The sequence below is a fragment of the Athene cunicularia genome, assembly GCF_003259725.1.
Source record: "Athene cunicularia isolate RWA chromosome 19 unlocalized genomic scaffold, athCun1 chr19_part1, whole genome shotgun sequence".
Lineage (NCBI taxonomy): Eukaryota > Metazoa > Chordata > Aves > Strigiformes > Strigidae > Athene > Athene cunicularia.
In genome coordinates, this window is record NW_020799124.1 from 3,828,371 (window position 1) to 3,856,045 (window position 27,675).

General features: G+C 53.7%; 2 protein-coding genes and 1 long non-coding RNA gene across 4 annotated transcripts in view; 1 reads left to right on the forward strand and 2 right to left on the reverse strand.

Moving 5' to 3' along the window:
* DOC2B (double C2 domain beta) overlaps positions 1-9,124 on the reverse strand; it is a 35,181-nt gene extending 26,057 nt beyond the window's left edge. For both annotated transcript variants that reach the window (XM_026861599.1, XM_026861598.1), the window contains exon 1: positions 8,582-9,124. In XM_026861599.1, the coding sequence (XP_026717400.1) occupies positions 8,582-8,912 (331 nt within the window). In that variant the 5' untranslated portion in view covers positions 8,913-9,124. The remainder of the gene's footprint in view (positions 1-8,581) is intronic.
* Positions 9,125-12,884: 3,760 nt separating this feature from the next.
* LOC113487174 lies at positions 12,885-26,344 on the forward strand. The gene is made up of 2 exons (XR_003399737.1): positions 12,885-13,418; positions 25,496-26,344. It is a non-coding gene; the product is annotated as an uncharacterized LOC113487174 (long non-coding RNA).
* RPH3AL (rabphilin 3A like (without C2 domains)) overlaps positions 24,648-27,675 on the reverse strand; it is a 41,398-nt gene continuing 38,370 nt past the window's right edge. The window contains exon 9 of the mRNA XM_026861600.1: positions 24,648-27,589. Within this exon, the coding sequence (XP_026717401.1) occupies positions 27,555-27,589 (35 nt within the window). The 3' untranslated portion in view covers positions 24,648-27,554. The remainder of the gene's footprint in view (positions 27,590-27,675) is intronic.

Here is a 27,675-nt window from a genome sequence, read left to right on the forward strand (position 1 = left end):
GCAGTCCCCGTTACCTCCTGGGGATGCGCCGGCGGATTCAGCACAGCGGTGAAGGCAGAGACGAGGCTGGTGCTCAAGCTGCCTGCATCCCCGGCCATCTGCTCCCAGTTTGCTTGAGTTGATGGCAGGAACCCTCCAGTTGAACCCAGGGGTGGGAGCCACCCTGCAGCCCCCAACAGCTCCGTGAGAACCTCCACGGGTCTGAGGTCCAGCTGGCGAGCCAGCCCTGCGCTCCTGGAGTGGGGAGCACAGGGAGCGAGCGGTGGAGAGAGCCAACACCACAACCCCAGCACAGGTCTCACCGCTCCAACCCCTCCTGCAAAGCACTGGCAGCACATCCAGTCCCTCCTGCGGGAGACTCATCATCTCCAGCCGGCAGGATCAGGCCCAAAGCCTCCAGCCTGCGGTAGCTGGATCCAAACAGGGCCCTCCGCAACGCAGCCGAATCACCCTTCTCCGACCGCTTTCCCCCTCCCACCCGTCCTCGCAGCTGAGATGCAACTCGATTGTGCTTGTAATTAGGGGAGCGAGTGCCTAAAAAAGAAAAGGGCAGCAATTAGCCTCAAAGCACTGTTACGAGACGTATTTAACTCGACTGGGCTATTCTGAACGCTGCCCTCTAATCACACAGGCTGCAAATAAAAAAATATAAATAAACGTCTTTGTCAGGCATTACAAAGGCAGCTTTGCGCTCTCCAGACAGCAGGCAGGATGTATCATTATTATTACAATTATTCTGCTCCAATGATAAAATAACCATTAGGAGAACTGAACTCATTAGCAGGTTCTGACCCTCTTTCCTCTCTATGAATTGGGAGAGATTGATGGGAAGGTGCCAGCCAGGGTCTGGCATTTAACACAGGCTCTGAAAAGGAAAAATAAATCTGACTTGCACAGGAATGCAGCCTCTTTTCCCACTGACCTTTGGGCATTTTCATTAATTCAGTGGGCCACAAAATTATCAGAGGCCAGCATAACCAGCAGATGTGTCTCTGGGCTTAGCCGTGGGATATGGCGAGCACGGCCGGAGCCCGCGGGCAGCGTGGCATCCTGGCACAGCGCTGCTACTGCCCTTGTTGGTGGAGTCGGCAGAAATTGTTTATTGCTGACATTTCCCATCAGCGCCCAGGGTGACGAGGAGGCTGAAGTAGCTTCTATTTATACCTGCGGGATGAGAGGCAAAACGCAGTGATAAATCTGTGCTCTGCTCCCTTGTCCAGCCCCTGTCCTTGCAGGCTACATGCCCTCACCTGGCCCACGCAGGGTGGCAGATCCACCCCCCTCGGTGGCCTGGGGCACCCCAGGGAGAAGAGTTCCTCAGCCCAAGAGATGCTCAAGACACAGAAGAGTCACCAGCACTTGCAGCACAGACCCACAAGCTTCGGCACAGCCGCAGCGGAGGGAACTGATGATTGAGTGGACTCCTTAACTTCCAAAGTCAGGGAAGCTTTCGCATCACAACTGCCATTAGAAAGCCCAGCAAGGCTCTACACTGGGTGAAATTGAGGTGTGCACAGAAAAACCACTATAGAACTAATTAAAAAGAAGTCCAAAAGCCTTAAGTCCCTCTGCTTATCAGCATTGCTGCTCCCAAGATAATCTGCTCAAGGATTTTGTGCCAGGGAGATCAGAGTGGAGCAGTAAAAAGACTGCTGGGGATTGTCTGGATTAGTTCTCCCTTACAGAAAGCACAGGTTCAGTAACCTTCAGACTGGGTATTTTTTAATGCACTATAAAAGATAGGTCCCTATTCTTCCGTTGCTTTAATTTTCCTCTGCAATGGAGATAATTTTAAAGGTCCTGAAAGGCAGCAAGTAATTCTGTGCACTTACAGCCCCATGTAAAATGTCTGTAAATGACTCCTCGGGAGGAACAGAAATTATTTCCTGCCATCTCCAAGCAGAGCTGCTGAGGATGGCTTTGGCAGCTGGCTGCGTGTGCTCCTGCACCTTGTCCAGGTCCACCAGCACACCACGGGGCAGCGCAGGCAGCGAGCACTGGGGCAGCTCGAGGACTGACTCCTCTCCCCACATGGGAGCGAGCCCCTGAAAGACCCCAGGGTTACCCCAAAAAACCAGCACCATCAGTCCCAGCACCACCAGTGCTCCCAGTCTGTGCACAGACCTGCTTGGGCTGCCGCTTGCAGCTCGTGTGGCTCCACGGCGATTGGGTGCACAGCTTGTCAGGGATGGATCCTGCAAGGTGCTGAGTCGAGGTGCTGCAGACCCTGAGAGCTGTAAGCCCCCAGGTCTGGTGGTAGCACCGACCTCCGGCATGAACCTACAGGCACTGCGCAGGTTTCAGCATCAGCTGGAGAAGGTGGTGAGGGCAGGTGGACATGGGACACTCCTGAAAGTCAGTGTCACCATGAGCTACTCCATGAAAAGGGTGTCCTGGGAAAGGTGCTGGGACACGTCCCAGGGGCAGCACACTGTGCTGGGACACAGACACTCTCGTCGGCCAGCTGGCAGCATCGCGGGGCTCCAGCCCGTTGCTGCAGGCCGGGAAGGATGTTCCCAGTCCTACACAAAAACCCAGCAGGGACCAGATCCAGCACACAGGCAGGAGATCTTCCTTCCTCGGGAACTCCACAGATGTGGTTGAATTCAACAGGACCAGGAGTGAAGAATAAGCACAACTTCTCTTTCTTGCAACTGCTACCTTCCTCGTCATGGGTTTTTCACTTAAAATCTACAGCAATTAATATTTCTTCATTTTGGAGACACAGCGCCAGCCCCTGGCAAGCTCCAGAGTAGGGAGCTGCTTCTTTGTGAGGCTGGTTGATGGATGCTCATCAGCTCTTCTGTCTTCTCCAGGAGGAGTGTTCAGAGGAACACTTATCTGCTCAGAACAGTTCAGAGATGCAATTATGTTTTACAGCACTAAATGGTCCCTGATGTCAGCAGCAATTAGACTTTCAGCAATTTCAATTTAGAGATGGCCTTCAAATCTCTCCCTCTCTCTTCCTTTAATGAAATACAGTATCGCAATTAACAACACCCCAAAATTGCCTTCAGTGTTAAACACAGAGATGAAAGATCTGGGAACCCCTTGGGCTCGAGCGTGTTGGAGCGAGGGACGTCAGCGAAGGGATGAGGGTGGTGGAGCTGCTGCGGGGCAGGGAGCTCCCCTCCTCCGGCCGGGCATTGCCTCCCCTCCTGCACGCCAGGACCAGGGGAGGGCTGAGGGCTGGGCGGGCAGGGAGGGAGCCAGGCCAAAGGAGGGCCCCTCCTTAACCAGCAGCCACGCAGCTCCTTCATTAGCAGAGACACTGGAGGCCACGGCTCTTACACTCGCTCCATCGAAGGATGCCCGGACAGACCCTGCTTGTCCCCGTGCGCTGGCCTCACTGCACGTCCTGCACTTATCTCCAGCATTTCATGGTGTCCCTGGCCACGGCCACCCTCTGGGAACGAGCATCTCTGGGGGCTGAAGGGCCTTCAGCTCCTTGGAGGACCAGGAGCCCCCGATGCACAGCCTCGTCCCGTACCACTGACGGGGCGGCCAGCAGGAAGGGGCGAGAGCTCACCCCATGGCAGCACCTTCCCAACAGCTGGGTAACCCACGGGAAACCAGACCAAAGCTAATCCAAAGTCCCCTGGGTTAATGAACATCCCGTGTCTCCCCTGGGAGGGCTACAAGCTCCACAACGCCCTTAAACCTCAGGTCTGACACTGCCCCCGGTACCTACACACATTTCTTCGGCGTAGGCAGCTCGGGTCGCGGTACAGTTGGCAAAATCACGCTCCAGGCTTTGCTGAAATCAGCAGTGGTTTGTTTAGTTTCCTGAGTTAAAAAAAAAAAAATACTTCTTTTGGCCTTATCTGGATTGAAAAGACGATTCAAAAGTTATAAATAGCAGTGGCAGCATATGCTAAGGAGCTGCATTTCAGAAGTAAATATCCTCATCGTTTCACATTTCCCCTCGTCATGTCTCCTGCCTCCTCCTGTCTGGCCAAAAGCATTGCCAGGTGACTTGCAAACCCTGCACCCCTTAAGACCTTCATTCTTCTTTACATCTTCAAGCAGCCAGTAATTAATATCTGCATGACGGCTTTGCCTGCCTAATTATCTTCTTTGCTCAAAATGAGAATCTTCCTAAATAACTTCTGTGGCGTTGCTTGCGGCAGGCGTCACGAGCAGCCGTGCGCCAGGACAGGCCTCAGCTGTAGTTTGGAGAAGTCGTTTTTATGCTGCAGCTTGAGAGCCCATGAGCCTGCTCCTCCCGTGAATAAAGCCGGGCACGCTATAAAATTGGCTGGGTTTGTACATACATAAACAGCCCCGGAGCACTGGCAGGGAGAGTATGGGGCAGCTCTTCCTGAAACGCCAGCTCCCACTGCAACCCCCTGCTCTCGGGCTGCCTCCCCATCCATCCAAAATCCCAGAGCCAAACACATCCAGAGGAGGGAGGAGATTCCAGCGCAGCCCCAGCCTCGCTCCAAAGCCAAACAGCAGCTCAGGGGAACGGAGCATTCCTTCAAGTGCTAGGAACTTGCTTGCACATTACAGAAGAAGGATGGCCGCTTCCTCCGGTGCCGTCCACCAGCGAGAGCAGCCACGGGACCACGTTTCTACCTCTGCGTTGCTTGTGCAGAGATTTCAGAGACCTTTAAAAAGCCCTCAGGTACAAATTCACGGCGGTGCTGTGGAGGGGAAAGCGCAGGCACTCGAGGGGCAGCGGATTTGCGTGGAATCAGGGGAGATGGGAGGCGAGACCCAGCTCCTCGCAGGTGGCACATTGCCACCTAGCTGGCATTTCCTTATTTTTCTTGTGAACCAAGTTCCCCTGGCAGTATCCCTGGAAGCATCCCTGGTGGCTGGGGACCCCAGGGGACAGGCCACTGCTGCTGCCACCCGGGACCAGCCAGGGGAACCAAAGATGAGGTGAGAGCCGGGTGTCCCGAGGCAGTAGGAGCAAATCCCCTGCTTCTCATCACCAAATCCTCACAGGTCCCCCCTGCTCTCAGAAGATGCTCACGCTGAGCCAACGGCACCCTTCTGCAGGGTTTACACCAAACACCCGTTTGCCCACCTCTCCTGCCTCATTCCCTCTCCTCAGCAGCTTTGTGAGGGACAAACCCACTGCATGAGGAGTCCCTGCTCTGTGCAGCTTTGCCTCCAGCCCCGGAGCCTCCCTGCAGAGGTGGGACAGAGAAAGCACAGGGCAGCGACGAGTCCCTCTCCCAGGGTCTCCCAAAGGCCCTGGTACAGCAGAGGATGCTGATCACGACCCTGCAAATCCTCACAGCATCGCTGCTGGCAGGTCTGATGGGAAAGGCTGGCTCCATGTGATTCCCAGCACTCCCAGGGCCAGCCCCAACGTCTCTGCTCATTATCTGCTCTGTCAGCTCCCTGGCCCTGCCTGCTCCCTGCCACTCGCTGCATTCAACAGGCTGCTTACGGCTGCCCCGCAGGGACTGTGTTGTTTTCCTTGGCACCTCCCCAGCTCCCCCGAGCACTGCACTCCCCGGCTCCACGGGGCTGCACTGCGGTGCCCCGCACCACTGGCCTCAGACCCACATGCCCCAGAGCCACCAACTCAAGCCTTCTGCATGACCCGGCCAGTGACCGGTGCCATCTGCCTGTGGCAAATGCCCAGGTCAGTGGGTCCCCTCCCACCCTACCAACTGCACCTTGGCCAAGTCCCTGCCCATCTCTGGAGGGATCCCACCTGCCTCCTGCAGCCCTGGGATTCTTGATTTTCCAAAGCACCAAACACACACACACACACACACACACACACACACACATTCCTGCTCTCTGTGGATGCCAAACCACTGGGTCAGGCTGCCCTGCCTGGATGGGAGCAGACAGTGATGCTTCTCCCAGAGCTGCCCTGCTCTGGGGCTGCCCACATCCCAGGGAGAGGTTGTCTGCAGGAGGGAAGCTCCTGCCAGCTCCGCAGGCACCTCCCAAGATCACTGGTGGGGTCAGGAGCATCACTCGGCAAAGGATTAAGAAATGTGGTGCAGGGAGCCAGCCCAGGTGAGCTGCAGCGGGGCGCAGGCAGGACCTGCCCTGCGCTGCTGCCTGCAGCCCTGCCGGGGGGGCAGCTCTGGTCCAGCCCCTGCCCGATGCCACCCTGCAGAGACTGAGCAGCACGGCCCTGACACCCATCAGCCTGGTGCTGCTGGGAACCCAGAAACACCAGGCTGGAAAAGTCACGCCGGGCAGGAATGAGTGTAGGGGAAACCCAGCCAAATGCTCATTTCCCCAGGCAGGGGCAGCTCTACGCCTCCCACCCGGCCTGCCAGCACCACCGCTTTGGTGCTGGAGGAGGGAAACCCGCAGGCAGGTGGGACAAACGGAAAGGAGCCATCCTCTCCTCCTCCTCCTCCTGATGGATTCTGCCATGGCAAAATCTCTCTCCCTCCAGGGCTGTGCTGGGAGCATCTCTGGGGAGTGGGGCAAGAGGCACCCCTGCCCGACAAGACCTCGACTCGTGGGCACTGCACCCAGGCTCCGACACCACCATGCCCAGAGACCCCGGGTCAACTCCCCGAACCCTGTGTGTCACCGAGGGAGCTGACACCACCTAAACCCCAACACTGTCCTGCTGTACAGGCGGAGACAGGCTCCCCAGGGGAAATTTAGTGCAGGTGACTAATGCAGCAGCCCTGAATCACCTGCCAGGGACATGGGGGAGCTGAAAGACACTCCCCAGCGTAGCCGATGGCTCAAGTCAGGCTGCACAAATCCCCTGCCAGCTCCCTGCCTGGGAAATGGGGCCAGCAAGCCCTCGTCTGGCTTTGCGACTTGGCCGCTCAACATGGAGGAGTGACAGTCTCATCCTGCACGTTTACGCCAACCCGTGCCCTGAGAGCGGCTGAGGCCGTCCTATGCTGTCCCCAGAGATGTGACACCAGCAGCCCCACCTCCCCGCTCTGCTCCTGGCACCACTGTGCCTTTTCCAGCTGAAAACCCACCACATCTGGCAAAACAGCCTCAGCAGTTTGCCTGACACCTGTTACGCTGTAAGAAACACTCTTCCTAACACCAGCCAGGGTGAGACAAACACTCGCCAGCCCCCGGCACCAAGCCGAGCTGCTTCCAGCATCGCTGGTGGGGCTAAACGCAGGACACAGCACCTTGGGCAATTTCCCCACAAGTCACCCAGTGAAAGCATCGCTCTCCAGGGCCCTGAGTGCTTCAGCTCCCACACACACCTCTGCCCCGAAGCCCAGTTGCTCCCATTTCTATTGCTGGGGTGAACAAAGATGATCTAATAATTAGAGCAGCAAATAACCCAAATCCGGTTAAAGTCACTGTTAACTGCCCAGCTGGGATAAACACGGCTTAGCAGAGATGTTCTCCCTGCGAGCACAGCGGCTCTCGCCTCCTCCAAAGAGAGCGTGACCCCAACATGGGGATGGGGATAGAGGGAGTGTCGGTTTGGGCTCACAGCCAGAGCCCCAGCCTCTCCCGGAGCTGTAGCTGGTGGTCAGCAGGCAGAGGGGGGCACGGGGGCTGCCGTGCTGCCTTGCAGCAAGCACAGCCCTTTGGGGAGCCCTCCCTGGGGTCACGCTCCGGGGTCTAGCACAGAGGGGAGCAGCCCAGCGCGCGGCAGCGAGGGAGCGATGCCGAGGCAGGGCTGTGACATTCTGCACAGGGAAAGCCACCGCCTGCCCAGCGCTGGGCCGTAAACAGCTCAGCGCTGGGGGAGCTCAGCCTCCCCCTTCCCCCAGGTCGAGCACGCAGCACCGCTCGGCAGCACTGACTCCCTTCCCCGGCATCTCCTGGCTTCAAACTTTGTGCTCAGCCCCTCACAGGATTTGGCCCCTAAAGGCTGAGCTGAACGGAGACCTTGGGCTTTAACCGACCTCAAGGAAAGCAACACTATCCCAGCCACCGCGGCTGGCAGAGCCAGACAGCAGCTGCTTTGCAGCCTGCCAGCTCCATCGAGCTGGGTGGGAAGGACGTTTTGGGTGGGGAGGGGTTAAACCTCACCGCAAACACCTGCATCTACCAGAACCAAAGCCTTTTCTGTTCAAAAGCCACCCCCACCCATCTCATGCAGCGCTCTGTCTGCAGCTGGAGGGTGAGGAATGACACGCCGGAGTTTGCCAAGGGAGAGGGCAGAGATTTCCCGGGCGGATATCATTCTGAGCAAATCTCCCCAATCTGGAGCCGGGCGGTGCTGGAGCGTATTGCCAGCTAATCAGCAGGGTGGCTGGAGCAGGCTGCACCACCGAGATGGATTAACCCAAGGGTCTGAGCCCAGCTGGCAGCCTTCGGCAGCAAGGAGGCGAGCAGGGACGAGGCAGAGAAGTGCATCAACCACAACGGCAAAGCACAGCAACTGGTGGCTCTTGAGAGACTTCCCTAGTTTGGGTTCAGCGGCCAACCTGGCTGCAGCAGGGACACTCCCGGGGCCTCCCTCCACCCAGGGACAGCGCTGTGACAGCCGCCTCGACCACAGCAGAGGGTTGTCACTGCTGCCACACAACCCCAGGGATGAACAGTGTGGCTGGCAGCCGGGAAGGGCGCCCAAGCTCAGGGACCAAGATGGGGGACCAGTCCTTAGACCCACCCTTGCCCTCAGCACCCAGCAAACTCCTGTGGAAACTTAGGAACTCACTGCAGTCGTCGGACTCATAGCCCTCGGGGTCCACCACCTCCTCGGGTGCTTGGTACTTGGGCGGCTGCTCGGCGGGTGTCGTGCCATACGCCCCGAAAAGCTGGTCCACGTCCTCGTCGTCCTCGCGGGGGGCCTCGGCGGGGCTGACGGAGGGCTGGCTGACGGCGGAGCGCAGGGTGCCGCTGCGGCCGACGGCGGCGGGGAGCCCACGGGGGAAGCGGGGGAAGTAGTCGGAGATCTGCTTGATGGGTTTGATGGGGCCGGGGCAGACGTCAATAGCCATGTGCTCCTGGATACTTATGGTCATTTTCTCTCCTTTTCGGAGTGTCATGCATGCGGCTGTCCGTGCCAAGCCCCCCCGGAGAAGCCCGGACCGTGCGTGAGGGAGCCGTGAAGTTTCTGCCAGGGGAGGTAGAGGCGGGTGAGGGGGGAGGCTCTGGCGGGCACCTTACGTGGTTCTCGCGCCCTGAGCCTCAGATGCCGCACGCATGCTGCTGCGGCCAGCTCTGGCTCTTGCACAGCCCCTGATCCTGCCAGCGCTGCCTGTGAATAAATGAGCGAGACGGAGAGACGGATAAGAGGCAGGGGGTGGGCTCTCGGGTGATGTCACCAGCTAGCAACAAAGCGGTACCCAGCAGCGGAGGAATGAGGGCTGTGGCTGGCCCGCCGCCCCGGCCACACGGCCCCCAGCGTGGGCAGCCGGCCCCCTGCCCCTTCCCCAGCACAGCCCCGCCATGCCCAGCGGGAGCAAAGCAGAAGTTGGGTCGAAGCCCAGCTCCCCACACCCCTTCACCCCATCTCCCTGCCGAAGCGGTGTCGGTCCCCAGCAGACCCCCCTGGAGGGGGGGAAGGTCACAGCGCGGGGTCAGGAGCCGCTGGCCTGTTGCGTCGCATCCTCGGGGCGCCGCGGTGAGGGAAGTGGGGCTGCCCCAGCCCCCGGGGACCACGGCAGCCCCCCAGTGCCCTCGCAGCCCGCTGCGGGGCCATGCCAGGGAGGTGCTCTGCCGCATACTGAGCAGAGGCACGGGTGGCATGTGCCTGCTCCCAGCTCCAGCCACACCACCGCTCGCAGGGGCACAGATTTGGCACCTCGCTGCCATCGTTGGCCCCAGCCTGCAGCAAACGTCCCCTCCGGAGCTCAGCACCAGCCGGACGAGCTGCCTGCAGCCTCTGGGGCTGGGAAAGCACCAGGGACTGAAGCAACACATGGCATTTGCTCGCGGCTCAGCCGGCACTGCCTCTCCCCGCCAGCCTGTGGCTGCTGGCAGAGAGCGATGCAGCAGGTAAAGCATCGCAGAGGAGCGAGCGATGGGCTGGGCCGAGGCTCGCAGCCAAGCGTGGCCACGCTCAGCACTCCTCTGGCAACCTTTCCGGGCAGGGACAGGGCCCCGTCACCAGCCTGAAAGGGATCAGGCTCCCTGCAGCCTGCCACAGGCTCCCTGGTAAAGGCTGAGCTGTGGTTTGCTCAGGGAGTTGGTCTCAAATTGGTGTTTTTACCTAATCTCTTCCCACGTTCAAACTGATAAATCTGTGGTCCCACAATCTAACGGCAGTGGACTTTTGAGCAAGGAGTGCCCGAAGAGAAATGGTGTGAGAACATGGCACAAAATGCTGCACCGAAACTCATCCTGCCCAGGAAAATGTGTCTGAAATATTTTCTAGGGGTAACCCCCCGCCCCGGTGCAGACTTTCTGCTCGCTCCGGCGCGGTGGGTCTGGCACAGAGCTGGGACACAGTGTGTGTGCTGGGCACCCACCGCCGTAGCAAGCCAACAACAGCCAGTACCGCCAGGTAACCTGACAACACACAGATCCCATATCAGTGCACAGAACTGCAGTCTCCTGCAGGCTGGCATGCAGATGTCTATTAAAAATAAAGCTCCAATCTTTGGAGAATTTTCCCCAAAACCCAGCAAAATGACACCCAACCTTTCTGTCTAATGAAGAATTCAGTTTTCATTCAGATTTTGGTAAATGTTAATGAACGCCCCTGACTCATAATATACTGACATGAGGCAAACTAACCTAATTTACTTCTCGCCGGGAAGCAGACATTACTCTCCTGAAGCATCCAAACTTGTCATTGCTCTGTACCTAGACACGATGCACACGGATGCTCTAATGACCTGGGAGAACAGGAGACCGCTCAGCTGCTCCTTCCTCTCTCTGCCATAATTTTGCTTTGAGGCAGCTCCTGCCTATTGCACAGAGGTGATCTGTGCTGCTCTGCCAGGAGACAAACTGCTCTCTTGCAGCAAAGTCCAGCAGCAGATCCAGCCTGAGACTGTTGAAGCCTTCTTCCCACACCCAAGGACTCCTAGTATATTAATTCAGATGAAAACACCACCTGATTCACGCTCGTGTAGCCGAGGCTGAAAACCTCGCAGGTGGCAAGACGATGGGTGGGAACGTTGTGGGAGGCACAAAGAGCTGCCTCCAGGTTTGGAGCAGCCTGGATGTGCTCATCCGCACAGGCTCCATCTTTGGGTGCAGCATCCAGAATGCGGTGTGGACTCAGACAGAACGAAGCAAAAATTGGGCCTGATGCCCAGAAAATAGCAGCAATTCCCTCTAAGAAAGGGCAAATAAATAAATAAATAAAATCAAGTTATGGATGAGAACCTAATGTCATTATTACCATTACAAAAGCATCATTGTTTCAAACATTTCCTCAAAGACCCAAATGGACAAGGATTGTTTTATAGGTCAGAAAAATCAAGGCTCCGGGAATTAAGGTGAGCCCCCTGAGCTCTGCCTCCTCCTGTGCCACGCAGCACCCCAAAAGCTGCCCCGCAGCACTGACAGCCCACAGCAGCACTGATGGGAGATGCTGAGCTCGCCCAGGGGTACAGAGAGCAACCGATGACACGGGGACCAGGTTAAGGGAAAAGCAAAGACAGAGCTGAAGCAGGCAAACCTCCCTGTCGTCAGGGCAGGACTGGCCCCCAAGGGAGAGCCTGTCCCCAAACCTTATAGATGGAAACAAACAAAAACAAGTCTTGCTGCTAATAGCCCAGATGGGACTTTCTATTCTCTGAGCGAACCCAAGACTACTGAAAGCAGCTGGAGCCCTTCCCTAGCTTTTAATGAGTCCCAGAGCAGCTTGGTTTTGATAAACCACACTTCTACCATCTCACACTGCCTGAATGTTTCCTCCTAGGCTGCACAGTCCAGTATTTACTGAGGGCTCCCCAAACGTGGCTGGGGCTGGCTGCACAACCAGGCACCAAGCACTGGCAAACATGATGCACAACAACACGGAAGGTAAAAGGGACAAAAATAGAGAGGTGGGCTGGAAGACAAAAGCAGGGCTTGGAGATACAAAACCAGTTTCCAGGTAAAGCTTTTAATTCCCACCGTCTGTCTAATGCCCTGGAATGTGACTTGGTTTGATCCCTCGCTCTGCTGGGGTTATTCTGAGCTACCGCAGTGCCCACGCATGTGGCCTTCATCTTCCTGAAGGGGGAATGCTGGCTTCCTCACCAGCCCTGCAAGAGGGAAGACAGACAATTTCAACATCATGTTGCTGATTTCAGCAGCGGGACCAACAGCTCTGCCTGGCAGGGAGCAGATCCACACTGCAGGGGGATACCCTATCCCTGAGGGAAGGGAGGACATCCTTCAGAGAAGGTGAAGGTGGCCATCACAGAGTCAACATCAAAGCAGGAATGAATGGGATGATGGAGAAGAGCACATTGCCCCCATCAACAGCTGCATTTCCTCCCAGCGGCGGTGGAAGTTGTGACAAGATCCTGAGCTCAGCACACACGACATCGCACTTCAGCGGCTTGTTCTGAGGCGCAACAGATTGCTCACATCTGATGAGGGCACGGGTTGGTGTGCCAAAAACATCCCATAATGTGAGCTAGGATGTGGGATGCAGAAGCCATCATTCCAACTCCAGCCCGGCTCAGAAAAGGATCCTGTCCCAGAACAGCTTAGACTTCAAATGTTGTCCCGAACAAGGGGCATAAGCAGAGATTTAGGCACATCCCAAAGCCTGTGCCACTAACTCACCCCGTGCCTTGAGCAGAGCCCTGCAGCAGCCCAGCTTCCTTAAGTGACCGGGGAGACATCCGTGCAAACAGAACAAGTATTCCTACAGCAAACAAAACAGTAGCACGTAGATTAAACACACATCCAAAAATACAGGCTGTCCTCAGGACACACTTCCACCAAATTTGTTTCAAACGCTAAGCATCAAATTCTGCTGTCAGTTACTCCATATTTAAATTGACAAGAGTGAGGGTTGATTCCAGTTTAATCAATTTCTTTCCAAGTGAAAAGTACAGCAGCAAGCAGGACTGCACATTCCCATTGCTCACCAGAGATTCGATGACTGACCCACTGGTTCTTTATGCAATATTTTTCAGCTCAAACCCAAACCATCTCACAGAAACCCTCTGCTCTGCCAGTGCTGCTGAAGAAGACACGAGCCTGAAGAGTACATGAAGAGCTGATGCCAAATTAAAGCCTCTGGTTGGAGAAACTACCTCTGGATCTCACATAGCCTTGAACTCAGGGGGACCCACTGCAGGTTGGGAGCAGGGAGGTCTGACACTCACCCAGAGGGATGACACACACCAGCACCAGCCTGCACAGCCCTACCTTTCTTTTTGCTTTTTCCCAGCCATTCTGAAACCTGTGTTAAGCCACAACGAACACCCACAGCCTTAGGCACGGGAGGGTGCCAGCAGGTAACACCAGCTCAACCTGGCCGCAGGGGCAGGAACAGAGGATACCCACACTGCCATCCCAGCTCTGCCAGCTGCTGGAAGAGACCCCTCCATCCCTTCAGCGTGACTCAGGACCCACATTGTCTTCAGTCCGCTTGGTTGGTAAATATGAAACGTATTTCTTCCTTCTTCAAATAAGCTTAGCTCCAGCATGGCTGTGTGCAAGGGAAGGGGGTTAACTGAAAAGCAACATGTGCCGTGCTCCTTGGCTCATGCAAGGCGCTGGCTGCTGCACAGTGACCAGCTTCCCCTGGCAGATCTCTGCCCTTGATTGCTGGGGAGGCTTGGCTGAGCCCATCGAACGTGTTGTGGACCTTACCTGGTTAAACACCCTTTGCATTTACTAAATAAAGCAATAATAATAACGATAACTAGGAAACTTGGCTAAATAATCCTAAGAGGCTTACTCCAGGCTGTGCTGATTAAGGCTCCCCAGCAGCACCAACATCCCAGTGCATGCTGGCTCCCACTGCTCCTCCGTGCAAATAATATCTGAGGTTATCTCTGCTCAAACAGGCCCTGCTAACAACCATCATTTGACCAGATTTAACCAGCAATTACTAGCTGCGAACAAAATCACTGTGGTAAAATACAGCCCACACTCTATTACAAAGCAGACACAAACAAACCATTTCAGAAAGCCAGGCAGAGGGCAAATACCAGCAAGAAAGGGTCCTCTCCCCTCAAAATATTGCTTAAGGTTCCCAGAGACCTTATGAAACACCCAACTAGTGGCAAGGGTGAACGGCGTCTTCCTCACCAGCACTTTGCTACCCGCAGATGGACCTGCAAGGGAGCTTCCCAGAGGACAGGAGGAGGTAGGGAGGCATCTGGTCTCTGTGCATCTTCAGCGCCAGTCAGGATGGGCCCAGAATAGCTAAACTTTCTGTAGGGACTGATGTGTAGCATATGTTGCCATTTCGATGTGAATCCCAGAATAGTTGGTGTTTTGTTTTGTAATTTTAATGCACTGGTTTTTGGAGTGAGATGCCTACCCCTCCTGTTCGGGAAGGGAACGTGCTGCACATGTACACCCCGACATACAGTTTCCAACATGCTATTCACCTGCAAATCAACCAGAGTAGATAATCAGTTGCTGTAAATATTAACGGTATGGACAACACACTAAATACACACGAATTCACTAGGGTGGATCTGTGCGCGGTGAGAAGGGGAAGCAGGAGGAAAATCCAACCGAATGGTGCGCAAGGGGAGGGTGCTCTCCCCCGGAGCGTTACTGGCCTGCACGTCTCTCTCAACACGGAGGCTGAAGCCAGTGGGGCCGGGGAGCAGGCGGGCAGCCTGCAGGCAGGGCAGCTGCCACCGAGGCTCCGGGCAGCTCTGCACTGTGAAGCATGGCCCATGCACCCACTGCTCCCCAAACGCAGGGCAAGAGCAGAGGGACCCCCATCCCACACACCCATCCGACCTGCACAGTCAAACCTGCGGCCCCAGGGCTGGTCTAGCGGCTTTTGGAAGTCTCCCAGCAGCCGAGAGGGGAGGCATCATGGGTGGTCTGTGCTGGCAGGTGGCAGCACCCTGCCACTCTGCTGGGTGAGAAACAGGGGGTGATTCAGGTTCAGCCCTCAACAGAAACCTGAGCCACGCTCCCCACTCTGATATAGCCCCTGCATTGCGCTGTCTTGCAGCCAGCACCTACCAGAGAAAGAAAAATTTGCAGGAGAGAGGGGCCAGGGCAGCCCTGGGCAAAGCAGCACCCCAAGCTGCCCCAAAACACCCTCCTCTGTGAACCCTTCCCCTGCCTGCCTGCATCCTGCTTCACCCTCGCTGGCATCCCATCTTGGGACACAGCACAGTCCTGGGCCCACTCTTCAGGGATATTTTCTCAGGAATGAGCCTTTTTTGATTTTTTTTCCTCTTATTTCCTTTATGGTTCTTGGGTTCCCTCTAAATCCAGAGCCTTAGCAGGGGTCTGTCATCACAAGGCCAAGTAAAATCACCTTTTCACATCACGCTGGCTCTTTTCATTATGCGCCTGTAAGTTAAACGCAGTCCCAATCCCTTGCATTCAAGGGAGGGGAGAGTTCTGCATAGCATCAACTCTTATTAGGCTAATTTTATCTGCTCTCAATGCCTTTCCAAGCTGGAGTCAATGTCCTCTGAGATTACCCAGCTGACTTGTCTCAGTAGTTTTACCCTGCTTTTACCTCTTCCCTTCCCAACTGCCTCCCAGCTGCAGGAGGATGACAACATCGTTTCTCAAGACTTCCCAGGCAGCCAGGGGCAAAGCCCGATGTTTACTCTGCAGCAGCACCTCACCCTATGCGGGCTGGGCAAGCAGCGAGCGTTGGCCCCGGGAGCTGCGCTCAGGCTGGGCACCGCTGCCTCCTGCACACCCAGCTCTTCAGACTCCAGAGACGTCCAGAAACAGAGTTAACACCAGCATTTAGGGCCTGGCCCTGTTGCCATGGAAATTGATAAGACTTTCTGCTCACATTTTGGTGGGAGGAGGCATTTCAGGAGTCACCACTACCTTCCAGAGTTAACACACGCGAAGCCAAGAAAGGGCAGAAAGCAGCCGAGCTTGGCGGAGGCAAGGAGAGGACTGCTCCCACCCCACGCTCTGAGAATTTGGAGCTGGATGCAAGCAGAGGGAAAAGGCCACTGATAACTGGCAGCATCAAGATGCTGCACAGTGAGCTCCGGGGATTCATGAAATAACATCTTGGTTTTGCAGAATTAAAGAGCAATTTGGCTGCATTAAGAGAGCATTATAGCTGCTCCTCTCCCACATACACATCAGGCTAACGACATCCTGTCAAAAGCAATCCAACCAAAGCCCCCGGACGGTGCTGATACTTAGTGCAGTAAATGTACCTGTCACAGCCCTGCAATGGCTGGCGGAGCTCTGTCCTGGCTGCTGCTCCTCCCAGCTGCCGCCGGCGCAGCGGGGAGTTGTCCTGCCTGTCCCCGGATCATGAAGCTCAACCAGACTCGGTGAGCTGCGAGGCCATCGGTTGCCGGGGCCGCCAGGGTGTTTTCCTGGCCCCATCCGCAAACCCGGGTATCACGCCAACCCTGCAGAAAGTAACACAAATGAAAGAGCAAAACAAAAGAGACGTGCAAGGAGAAGGGCAAATCTGTCTCTACTATGGGGTCAGGCTGCTGGAGGGGGCAAACAGCTCCAGCCTCCCTGAACCAGGCACTCTGCACCACAGAGACAAACCTGTTCTTTTGAAGGCTGCAAAAAAACCCCGTGGAGGCACCTGCAGGAGGTACCTGAGGGAGCAATCCTGCCGGCTGGGGAGGCAGCGGGGTGATGCGCTGAGCCCTTCCCCGGGGCAGCAGCGCTGAGCTCTGCGTGGCTGCCAGCCGGCACGAAGCCGCAGGAGCAGCCGGCGACGACGAAGCCCCGCAGTGCCCCGGCAAGCGGCTACACCGGCACCTGCGGGTTAGCAGCAAAGAAATTGAGGCCACAGCCGAGACAAGCAGACTCCTGCCCGGAGAGCAGCTTTACCAGCAGCGTTGAGGAAGGCAAGCCAGCCTGCAGGATCCCTCTCCTCTCAGACCTACGGGCAGTTTAGCCATCTGACCTTATGTCACCCGACCCAAAGCGATGCAGGACAAATTTTTTTATTCCATTGTGGGGAAGCCCAAGCATTTTCCTGCTCTGTAGTGAACCAGGGAAAACGAAACTGCAGAAGAAGGGATAAACCACCAGCCAAAAAAAGGAGAGATGGAAGGAGAGGTGGACAGGTATATGGTTTAAAATACAAACATTAAAATTATACCCATCCCAGAGGGGCACTTCCCAGGTCATTAAACAGCCAGAGGAGTCACTAGATGGCCCTGCTAGTCCTGTTCATCTGATCACAGCAATGGATATGAAGAAATCCTCCTTTAGCTACTCTGCAGGCTTTTGAGGACCGTGAAATCTGCTCCAAGTCAGCTTCTGGGTGGAAGGGCATCCCGAGGAGAGCGTGGCAGCCGGGTGGCACCTTGGCCAGGCATGTGGAGGGGACTTCCCAAGACATGTGGCACCTCTGGGCCTCGCTGGGGAGATGAACAGTCCTTCCCAGTCCCACCATGACCTGGGTGTCCCCTTTCCTCTCCGAGACGGGCTCCACTTGCCAGAGACAGTGCAAATCTCTGCCTCAGCGTAATCATGTTGACAGTGATGGGTGTAAGAGTCAGGGAACCATATTAATGAACATCGTGTTGCTGGATAATCATGACATTAGCATTATTGGATTAGAACATTTGCATAATTTGGGCACGAGCGGATACCTGCACCGAGACATATGTTTACATGAATTTACATCCATTTGCATCCCAATGAAGCTCGTCCAACTGCATCCTCAGCAGCTTTCTGGGTGACCAGTCAGGGCCATTGGCAGCTCAACCCCAGGGACCACCTCCTGCTGTCAGGCACAATCCCAGGCCACTCAGATGCCAACAAACCAGCAACACTTTTTTCCTCAGGGTCTTACACAGGTTACACCTCAGCTGGGATAGTCGAGTCCCTTGCAGGGGTCACGAGCAACACACCCCCAGCCTCAGTGTCAGGGTCACCCAGGTTAAAGGGTCCCCTTCCCAGTCCCCATGGACTCTTTCGGGCTCTTGAGAGCCCAGTTTCTGGGTTCCAGGATAACGAGCAGTTAAGTCCATCCTATTCACAGCTGTGAAAAGAGCTCAATAACAGTCCCAGCAGGCTGCAAAGCTTGGAATTTAAGAGGCCAACAAAGAGAACTCAAAATGAACTCTTTTCTCTTTTTTAAAAAACCCACATGACCTTTGATTCAATTACTTGATTTTCCAGGAAGGGGGAGAGAGATTCAATTACTTGATTCCTGATTTCTTAACACAAAAATACAGACCTTGCAACCGTGGGCTACAGAAAGGTAAAAAAACCCTTCAAAGATGCATTACAACAATTTGGTGGCAACATCAGATTTACACGGCTGTAAGAAATAAGCAGTTTCCCCTCCTGGCCTCCTCAGCAGAACCTGCTCCAGCATTTGAAGTAGTGCAGTAATATCTGAGCGTAGAGTCCTGCTGCCCACCCCCAACATTACAGGGCGAGAGGCGTTCAGCAGGCAGCGGAGGAACTGCCCGACTACGTGCCCCTGAGTGCTTTTCTAACATAGAGCTGCATGGGCAGTCACTGAGTCCCTTTGCAGGCCTGGTAATTCCGAGTCAGGAGAACCAGGATGTGCAGGCTCACTCCCGGGGCATCTCCAGCCCCAGAAATTACTGCTGTGCTCCTTCCAAATGCTGACATGAAACCAGACAAAAGGACCGGCCTGTCGGTGTCTGAAAACCATTTCCATCAAGACTCGGAGTAACCGCAAGCCTCACCACTACTGAAAGCTTGGCAAATGACAGTGACCTATCTCTGAGCGCTGGCCTGCGAGATGGAAAGAGCTCAGCCCCAAAGTGCCGTTGGGATTAAACACGCCCGAACCGATCAACAGCACCAAGAGCAGCGAATGCTGCGGGGAGCTCGGTGGGAAGTTTGCTGGAATGTGGGGAGGTGGAGCAGCCCTCTCCCCCTTTAGCTGGTGCAGATAACAACGCTGCCATGGAAAGAAAAGTGCTACTCAGCTCATCTGGTATTTCCAGGGTCTGTTCACCCAAACCAACCCACATCCACTTGGTATCTTGCCGCTTCCTACAGTTAAAGAAACTGAAAAGGAGCATCAAGCCATTCCTCGCTTGGGGGAATCTGACCCTGGGGGAGCCCCATTCTCAGCCTCACCGTGCCCAGATGAGCCCCCATCCCGTTCTGCAGCTGCAGCTGCCATGTCCTCGCCAGCCGGGCTGCACGGCCCCTCCCCAGCGAAGCAGAGCCCAGCCCTGTCGCTGCAGCACAGAGGAAGGTGAGGAAGGTGGCCTGTCCCTGCCCTGCATGGCTCCCACCTGCCTCATACAGCTTCAAAGGCTGGCATTTAGCCTATCTCTGCTTTAAACACTCAGGCTCTTAAATGGGGACATTTGAACTTGTAAAAACCATGTCAAGACCCTTGGCTGGAAGGCAGCTGAGAAGCTCCCAGTGGTTTTGGCAAACTTTAATCCTTTAAGTGCATTGTATTTCACCCCAAAGTGGCTCTCAGTTTCCGTATCTGGAACCTTTTACACTCATAAAGCACATGAGAAATAGAAGCAAAGCTGGCAGAGAGGTCAGAGAGACTCCATCTCAATGAGAGGGAGAATTTCACCAGAATTTCTGGCTGAAAAAAATCCTGCTTGGAGTAAGAATACGTTTGCACATGATTGTGTCATTATGTGCCGATGCCAACTGCTAATGCCTAATGACTCCGTGTCACAAGCAATGAAGGCAAGAGCCCAACACGATGACAACAGGAGGAGGAAACGTGCTGGTGCATTACTGCCAGGATATGGGCTCAGGCAGGGGCAGAGCACTTACATTATTTATGACCACGTAGATGGGACGCTGCATCAAGGCTGCTCAAGTGTTTGATCAGCCCAAGGCTGTCAGCATGGCTCACAGCTGGAGACACCAGATAACGGGAGAAAATTAAACCCCTTTTCCTCCCTCCCCTTGCCTCTCTAGTGGGCCTCTCTCAGAAAAGAGAAAGGAGGAAGGAAAGAAAGCCCAATAGATTAGGTCTACTGCTGTACAACCTCTAGCCCTGTGCCTCCTCCTGCCTTCACAGGGGATGTTGATCTCCAGCAAGGGCTGTCAGGCAGAGCCTGGGGCATGCGGAGATGAAGGTTCAGGGATGCAGCCCCTGGCAGAGGAAGGGCAAGAACCCAGGGAGCAAGGTGTCTGTGACTTCCAGCTAGGGAAGAGCAAGCACAGCCCAGTTAAGCTCCTACCTTTGCCCCGATACTCCCAGACAAGCCCCACGTGGAGCTGAAACAAGGCAGCGCGGCAAGAGCAGAGCCAGTGCAGGGAGCGGGCAGCTGTGCCCTCGTGGCCCAACCCCGGGCGGAGGCGCAGGACCAGCCCCTGCATGGCTCTGGCTGTCCCTGCGCGGCCGTTAGCAGACCCTGACCAAGGTAGGGCTGAGCTCCCTTGGGCATCCCTGCCCTGCTGCAGGGCGGTTGTGCTTCCACAGGCTGTTCTCCCAGTGAAAATCCCTTTCTCTGCCTTTCCCACACTGGTGTGTTACCCCTCTCCTAAATACATCAGGGTAGGACCGAGCCCATGCTGCAAAAATCTGATTTCTGTATGCTTCCCTCTCCACAGAGGCAATGAAATGGACTGCATCTGATTTCTTCCCTTCCTCTCCAGTGCTTTCACCCTCCTTTCCCTATCTTCGAGGAACAGATGCACCCATTCATAACCACGCAAAAGAAAGCGCGCATTTGCCTTTCCGACTGCAGTGCAGCTGGTAAAGCACAGGAGGGAAAATTATGTTTTGTATGAATACACAAATTATCTGCACTGATCTTATTACACTTGAATGGCAAACCAACGGAAAAAGAAAACATGAAAGAGAAAGGCATTGCTTGGGCTGCGCCGATGTAGCATCATTATTGTTTATCCTCTCCAACCACTCCATCATCCTAATCCCACCGTCTCCCACAGTGACAGGTCAGTAACAGTGATCTGCTAAATAGCGTGGTACAGAGGCTGCCAGAATGAATACAGGCAGGATGCAAACCCAGGGAGGCAACGCCTGGGAGACAGCAGCACTTCTGGACGTTCTGCCTGCAATTCCCAGGCAGGTCCAGGCCAAGCATCCAATAACTCACAAATACTATCGGTGTTAAAAAGATTCATGTTACAGTGGTACCAATTAGCATCAGAGTGTGGGAATACACAGGGGTGATATAGAAACAAAGGCTCAGTAACTCCCCAACCCAAATCCTTGCAGAGATATTCATCCCACGAATAAATCCCCAAAGCAGAGCTGTGCAAGAGGAGGCACAGAAGGCTCCTCCACGCCCTGACAATCATCCCTGACACAGGACCAACGCGTGTGGCTCTGGGCAGCTCAGCACCTCGTGCCGTGGGTCCTGGCTCGCCAAGGCAGCGCTGGAAGCAGTGCAGAGCAGCGTGAGCAGCTCACTGCAACACGACATGGAGCAGATCTTGTGTTCAACCCCTCAGAGAGGGGCTGGGTTTGTATCCCAGCCACGTGGCCAGGTCCTCTGCAGGGAACAGAGCTTGTCCTCCCTCCCTAGTCTTCCTCCAATGCAGTAGGGAGACGAGCCCTTCTTTTAAAACTTCCATGTGGCAAGTAACCTTTGTGCTCCAGGAGGACAGGAAGCAAAAAACATCATTAAACACATTAACTCCAGCACACAATACTTTGTTGAAATAGCTTTGCAATCCCTTAGGCCCTAGATGCAAAGACATCCACACTCAAGCAGGACAGTGTGGGCAGCTGCTCCCCCCGTGCAAGTGGCATCTGATTAGCCCAGGTGACAACAGCTAAATTCCTCATGCTACAAGACAACACAGCAACTCCAGCGAGTACAGAAAACCCATCACAAGGTGGAAATTCCAACAGAACACAAGTCACCTACTCTCAAAACAGGGAAAATTTGGCAAGTTTCCTACTTAGCACTTATTACATCAAGGCTGCTCAATGATGCTAATTAAACAGGTACCTCCCAGACATAGCCAGAAAGATTTATATCCCTAATTTGCGTTTCTCAGTTTATTCTTCTGTCCTCTAAGGCACCATTTTAATGGCCATGGTGTGATTGCTTGAAGGAGTTTAACTCTGCATGAGTGTCATTTGAAGATGAAGGTCTGTCCCATCGGTGGCTTGACAACTGCTCACCCGGGGCCCAGATCCTGCCCCCTGCTCTCCTGCAGCGGGGCTCAGCTGTTCACTGAGATTTTCTTGGTCTCTTGAGCTTGGCTTCACCAGTAGAAAAATACATAATGCTAGGCTCAGCACCCCTCAGCAGTTCAGCTGCTGTCCCCGTCCAGGAGCTGGGTACATATGAGTCTGTGGGGTCTTTAGGGAATGAATGAGACTCAGAAATATTCAGGGCAGAGCCAGCAGCTGAGCCGGGGACACCGTGCAGGGTTGTCACTACAAAGCAGCACAGCCTTGCAAAGCAAGGACCAGTTTCAGAGATGTGATCTCTCCACTCAGCTCACAAATCCAGCCCCAAAACCAAGCCCAGAAGGTAGCTGCTCCAGGGCAGCTCCCACATATAAAGGGTTGCTCCAATAGGATCGGACAGGACAGCTGGAGGGGAGGTGTGGAATTGCAAATAATTAAAAGTGCCCATAGCCCTGTGGTAATTAGTCAGAGCTACCACAGCAGAAGTCAGTCACACTCAGAAGGGGGAAGATGTCTCTGCCAGCGCCCCTTGCCCAGATGGCTCTGATTAGCAGCAAATCTCCAGCCCCAGATAATAACTGCTTACAGTGATTAGGCTGGAAGGAGAGTTGAGGAAGGGAGATGGTGATGCCCGTTTGCTGCCTTTGGTCAACTGCGAAGTCACAGGGAAGCATCTGTGAGGAAACGGCATATAGCTGGGGGCTGAGAGAGGGTCTAGAACGTAACAGTTGCTGTTAAACTCATACAGTCCACAACAAAAATACTTTAAAACCATAATCCATCCTTCCCGGCAAAATCTGAATACATCAAGCAGAGCCACTCATTCCAGAGACAAAAAGAAAAAAAAAAAGCAGTAACCCCTCCAAAATTTTACAAACAGCTTCCAGTGCCAGACAGAAATCAGTGGAAGGAAAAAGAAACGCAACAGATGCCTCCAAATGAACCCACAGAACCCCTACGAAGCACGAAGGTGAATGTGTACAGCCCTCGAGGGGGTGTGAATTTGTCCCTCAAAGGTGCAGCTCCCAGGCACTGATCAGAGCAGCACCCTTGGGTGCTGGGTGGGCATCTCCAGGCACCGCTCAGCAGCGCTACCCCACGGCTGGTGTAACGTGCTGCTGCCGGCCTGGCTCCTTTCACGTTTTGCTATGAAGAGAATGACAGGCAATATTTCTGCAGGGAGAGAGGCGCAGGGCAGGGGTGTACGAGGCGGTGCGTGGCTGCCCGCGTGCGCTGCCACGTGCCACTGGCAGGCAGCACACACCGTGTTCCTGCCTGCATGGGATGGAGCTACACGGCGGGATCCTCCTCTCGTGCCTCTTGAGCATCGCAGGCGTTTCTAGCGCTACCTGAATGTACTGCTAATAAGAGGCAAAGGTCAGGAGGGAATGTGAATGAGCAGCTCAAGATTAAAGCTTTCCACAGGATGCTTACCCATCACCTGTCATCGTGTGCCTGCTGTAAGTCTCATTATTTGATTACAGCAACAGTCCTTCACGAAAACTTCCCCGAATTCTCCATCAGTCACACTCACCTGCAGAAACAAGGCACTCTGGCCAGAAGAGCAGTCCCCAGCACGGAGAGGACAAAGAGATGGCAGGAAGAAATGGGAGAGGAGGGCTGGGATGTCACTGCCACCAGCCCTCTCCCCTGGAAGAAAACATCTTCTGGGAGGGGCAGGGAGGAGAGAAGAGCGATTGCTGCTAAGTTTTATTTTACAAATTAACTTCAGCCATCTGCCATTTTGTGTCACTGTCCAAGCACTCTGGCTGATAGTCCAGGGCCTTTGCTGTTCGATTCAGTAATGGCCAGAAACACGTTGTCTAAACACCAGCTGGTAGCCCATTTGCTTCAGCTACGTCAAACCACTAGGCACAGCTCCCACAGAGAAAGCATCCCCTCTCCCCTCAAACTACAGCTGTAAAAAGCAAACATGGAAACCTGGCAATTCACAGCCAGTGTTTTTTGACTCAGAGAGATCCCACAACTGACTTTCCCATATATTGGTTGTTGTCATGGCAAGCGGAGGGGGGAAGGAACAACGTATGAGGTGGTTAGTCCTTGACACGCTCCATCCTTGGACTAATGGCAGCTCCCCAGCAAAACAATCCCAACAGCAATTATAAGGTGCTTCTAAAATGGGAAAAGCAGTAACAGATTAAAAAGCCATTTGAAACCTTGAAGCTGAATGCAGAGTAGAAGGCAACGTAGAGCAGCCAGGGCTGCACATGCTCGGCAAACAATGCGGAGACGCTTCTCCACAGGCAAAGCTAAATAAGGCCCCGACCGTCAAAGCGGAGCGAGCGGTGAGCCTTGGGAGGCTGTGGGGACAGTCCTTGACAGAATGACAATCAGTGCTGCTTTATGCTTAGTGGTTACAACATGGAAAACCTTCCACGCAGGGGCTGAGGAGCAGACCTGTGCCCCCTGCCATTGTCAGCACAAGGTACCAAAGCGGGCCAAGACAAAAGACAACTTTCAAGTGCAAAATTCAATTACGCTTCAGCCGTGTGAATCACCACACCACTGGCTGGATTACTTTCTTTTCTCGCTGGAGCCAGCCCAAGGATTTGGAGAGTATCCGCAACCTGGGAATTGAAAAAAAAAAGACTTTTTACTGTTTCAAGAATGGCAAGTAGTTGTTACTGAGCCAAAGCTTTATTGTTTCCAGTAGTAAAAAACTACATAAAAGTTGTAAGAAGACAAGAACAACCAAATAACGTAAGAAACACAAACAACCAGAGCAGACTGAGCACTATTCACTGAGCCCTTCTTGCTCACCTTGAGTCACCTCAAAAGGAAGTCAACTGGTACAGCTTTAGGATAATATTCCAAGGAAAGCTAAAAAACACAACCACAAAAGACACAACAAAGGGAAAAGTGGTCTTTAATAGAAAATATGTGCACAGAGCTGCAGACGCTCCTCTATCACATTCAAACGTAGCTACATCACATTCTCCTGGGCTAGATCCTTCCGTCAACCCAAGAGGGTTTCCATAGATGACTGAACAGTTCTGGTTCAAACTCAGGTGGAATTAATCCATGGAGGCAAAATATACAGGTAAGAAAGAAAGGCTTCCAGTCTCACCGGTAGAAGAGCAGTCCCAAACTTATCTCTGAGGGTATTTTATAAAATCCAGTCTCAATTAAAAATCAAACTGATGTCTCAGAGTGGCACAGTAAGCCAGCAAGGATTGCCAGGTTGCTGTGCAGAGCAGGCAGCCCACAGTGTGATAAGCAGCTGTGGGAAGTGAGAGTGTGGGTGAAAATATGCCTGACCTGCCTGCACCGCCCGGGAATGAAGCACAAGAAACCCAGGAAGAGTTAAAAATGATACTCGATTTTAAAAACTCTTTCGAACTCATTGTAGAGTTTTTGATGAGAAAGTAACAGGTTTAAAGAAAATTGAGTCAATTTTTACGTGTCTTTTTCCTTCTTCTTCTAGAGAATTAACTTAGGCTGGCAGGCCAGGCTGTCTGAGGTGCTGCAGGAATGACAACATGAGCAAGACAGCCTTGGTAGGATTGTTAAAAGCTCCAAGGCAAGACAGGACTTTTCTGGGGGCAAAACACTTGTGAAATTGAAGATCCTATAGCTCTCAGAAGAAACAGCATGACTCCAGCTCCGAAATCACAGCAAAAGCTGATTTTTGAATTTACCCTTTCAGAAATGCCTAATAATTCTGGTATTGCCCCTTTCAGAGATGCATCTGGTCAAGCCAATGGCCAGGTTTAAAAAACACATACCATGACATAAAGCATCCCTCAGCAGAGAGCCACCTCATCCCTTGTTCTCTTCAACACTGATGGTGTAAAGCCCACGTTCAGTGGTTTCTCTTTATGCCGCCTCGAAGAGCCCACATCATCCAAAGGTTGTGTTTTCATTTTTAAAAGGGCAGAAACAGATCACAGAGGAAGAGCTGGAAGGATTTTCCCAGCCATGTGCCATAGAGCGTTAGCTGGAAAAGCAGTAAGGGAATGGTCCTCTGTTGGACCATGTTCATTTAGAAAGTAAGTCAAGGATTGATTTCCGATCTCCTGTTAAGAGTGTTCCAGCACCCAACCTCATTTATCTTCATACTGCAGCCATTTGTAAGAGCATATACTACACGCACACAAAGCTCAGCAGCAAAGGAGAACGGAACAAAAGAGTAATAACCAAGGCAAAAGGCTGACATTAACAGGCACAAATTGCCTTTAAACCCATGACTTCAGAGGGAGCTTTTCGGAATCGTTTGTTTCTTCAGCAAAAGATGGGTTAGATCCAAAGCATTTAATAAAACTCGCTGACTCCTACTTGCCTAGTGTGGGTTTTGTTCAGGCCTTCAAAGATCTAATTGCTCTAGAGATACTAGGTAATTTGATTTTCCTCATCTGTCAGGCCTTGGAGGGAAATTGTCCATCCCAGAGAATAAGCAGGACCAGGGCACACAGCTTTCTACAGCCTGACTCGTGAGGATACCATCAGGAAGCTAGATGTTCAAGACTTGCAGGAAAAAGGTAAAACAAAGGCCCCCTCCTCATGCAAGAGATGACAAGGTGTGCACGTGGGAGGAGAATCTGCAGAACTCAACTAGTTAAAGTAATCTGAAAGCTTTTATCCAATTTGGGTACCCGAAGGCAGCCAGATGGGCTGCAGGGTGGTGAGTGTTCTCCCACCAGGAGCTGCAGCACACACACACTGCCCACAGCCCCACTGCAAAAGCATCACCCTCACCACAGGACACACAAACCGGTGCACAGGAGGACCAGAAAATTCATAGTACACCTCTTCGAGCGTTTCTTTACTAACTGAAGTGTCTTCCCTATCACGAGAGACCTCAGTAGAAATGAATGGGAGCACAACTTCACCATCTGGTTCAGGATGCCCCCACCAAACTCACACCAACTCAAACCAGAACAATGATGACAAGAAACACAAAGGGTGACACCCTGAGCCCATGGAAGTCAAGTGCAAACCGGAGCCCTGGTCTCACGCTTGGGATTCACAGAGAGAAACACACCCCTGGGCTGAGAAGCAGTAGAAGGGCTGCAGTCTCCTCACACCCTATTTCAAGGATATAGGGGTGAATTTCCTTTTCTTCTGAAAACTGCAAAGCCAGGACTGAGAGGCCAGGAGCTGAACCCAAGGCTAGGCTTGACAAGTCAGGAACAACAGAGGCAGCACACATTTCTTCAGCTTCAGAGAGCACTCCATGTGCCCTTTCCAACACTCACAGGTCTGGACCCCACAGCAGCACCACACAGCACGGCACCCCTCTCCGAGCAGCACCCCAAATGCACGTCAGTCAGCAGAAGGGGAAACCAGACCAAACCATAAACCAGGTCAGGGAGGCAGGGAGGACAGGCAGGTGCTTTCCTGGGTGCCATCATGTTGCTGCTAATGCCTGTGCAAGACCCGGCATCATAAAGTCACCATTGGCAGCAGCCGTCGTCTAGACTGAGGTCTGCAGGAGTGGGCAAGGGGCGAGTGCTAGATCCGGGCAGAGCACCTCCATCTTCATCTGTCAGCATCGCCTTCTGGTGCGGACGTACCGTTTGCCTTCAAAATACATAAAGACAAAAAGTTTTATTTGGAAAGCAGTGAAGGGGAGAGACTTGACAAAGTTATTTTATGTTGCTTTTACA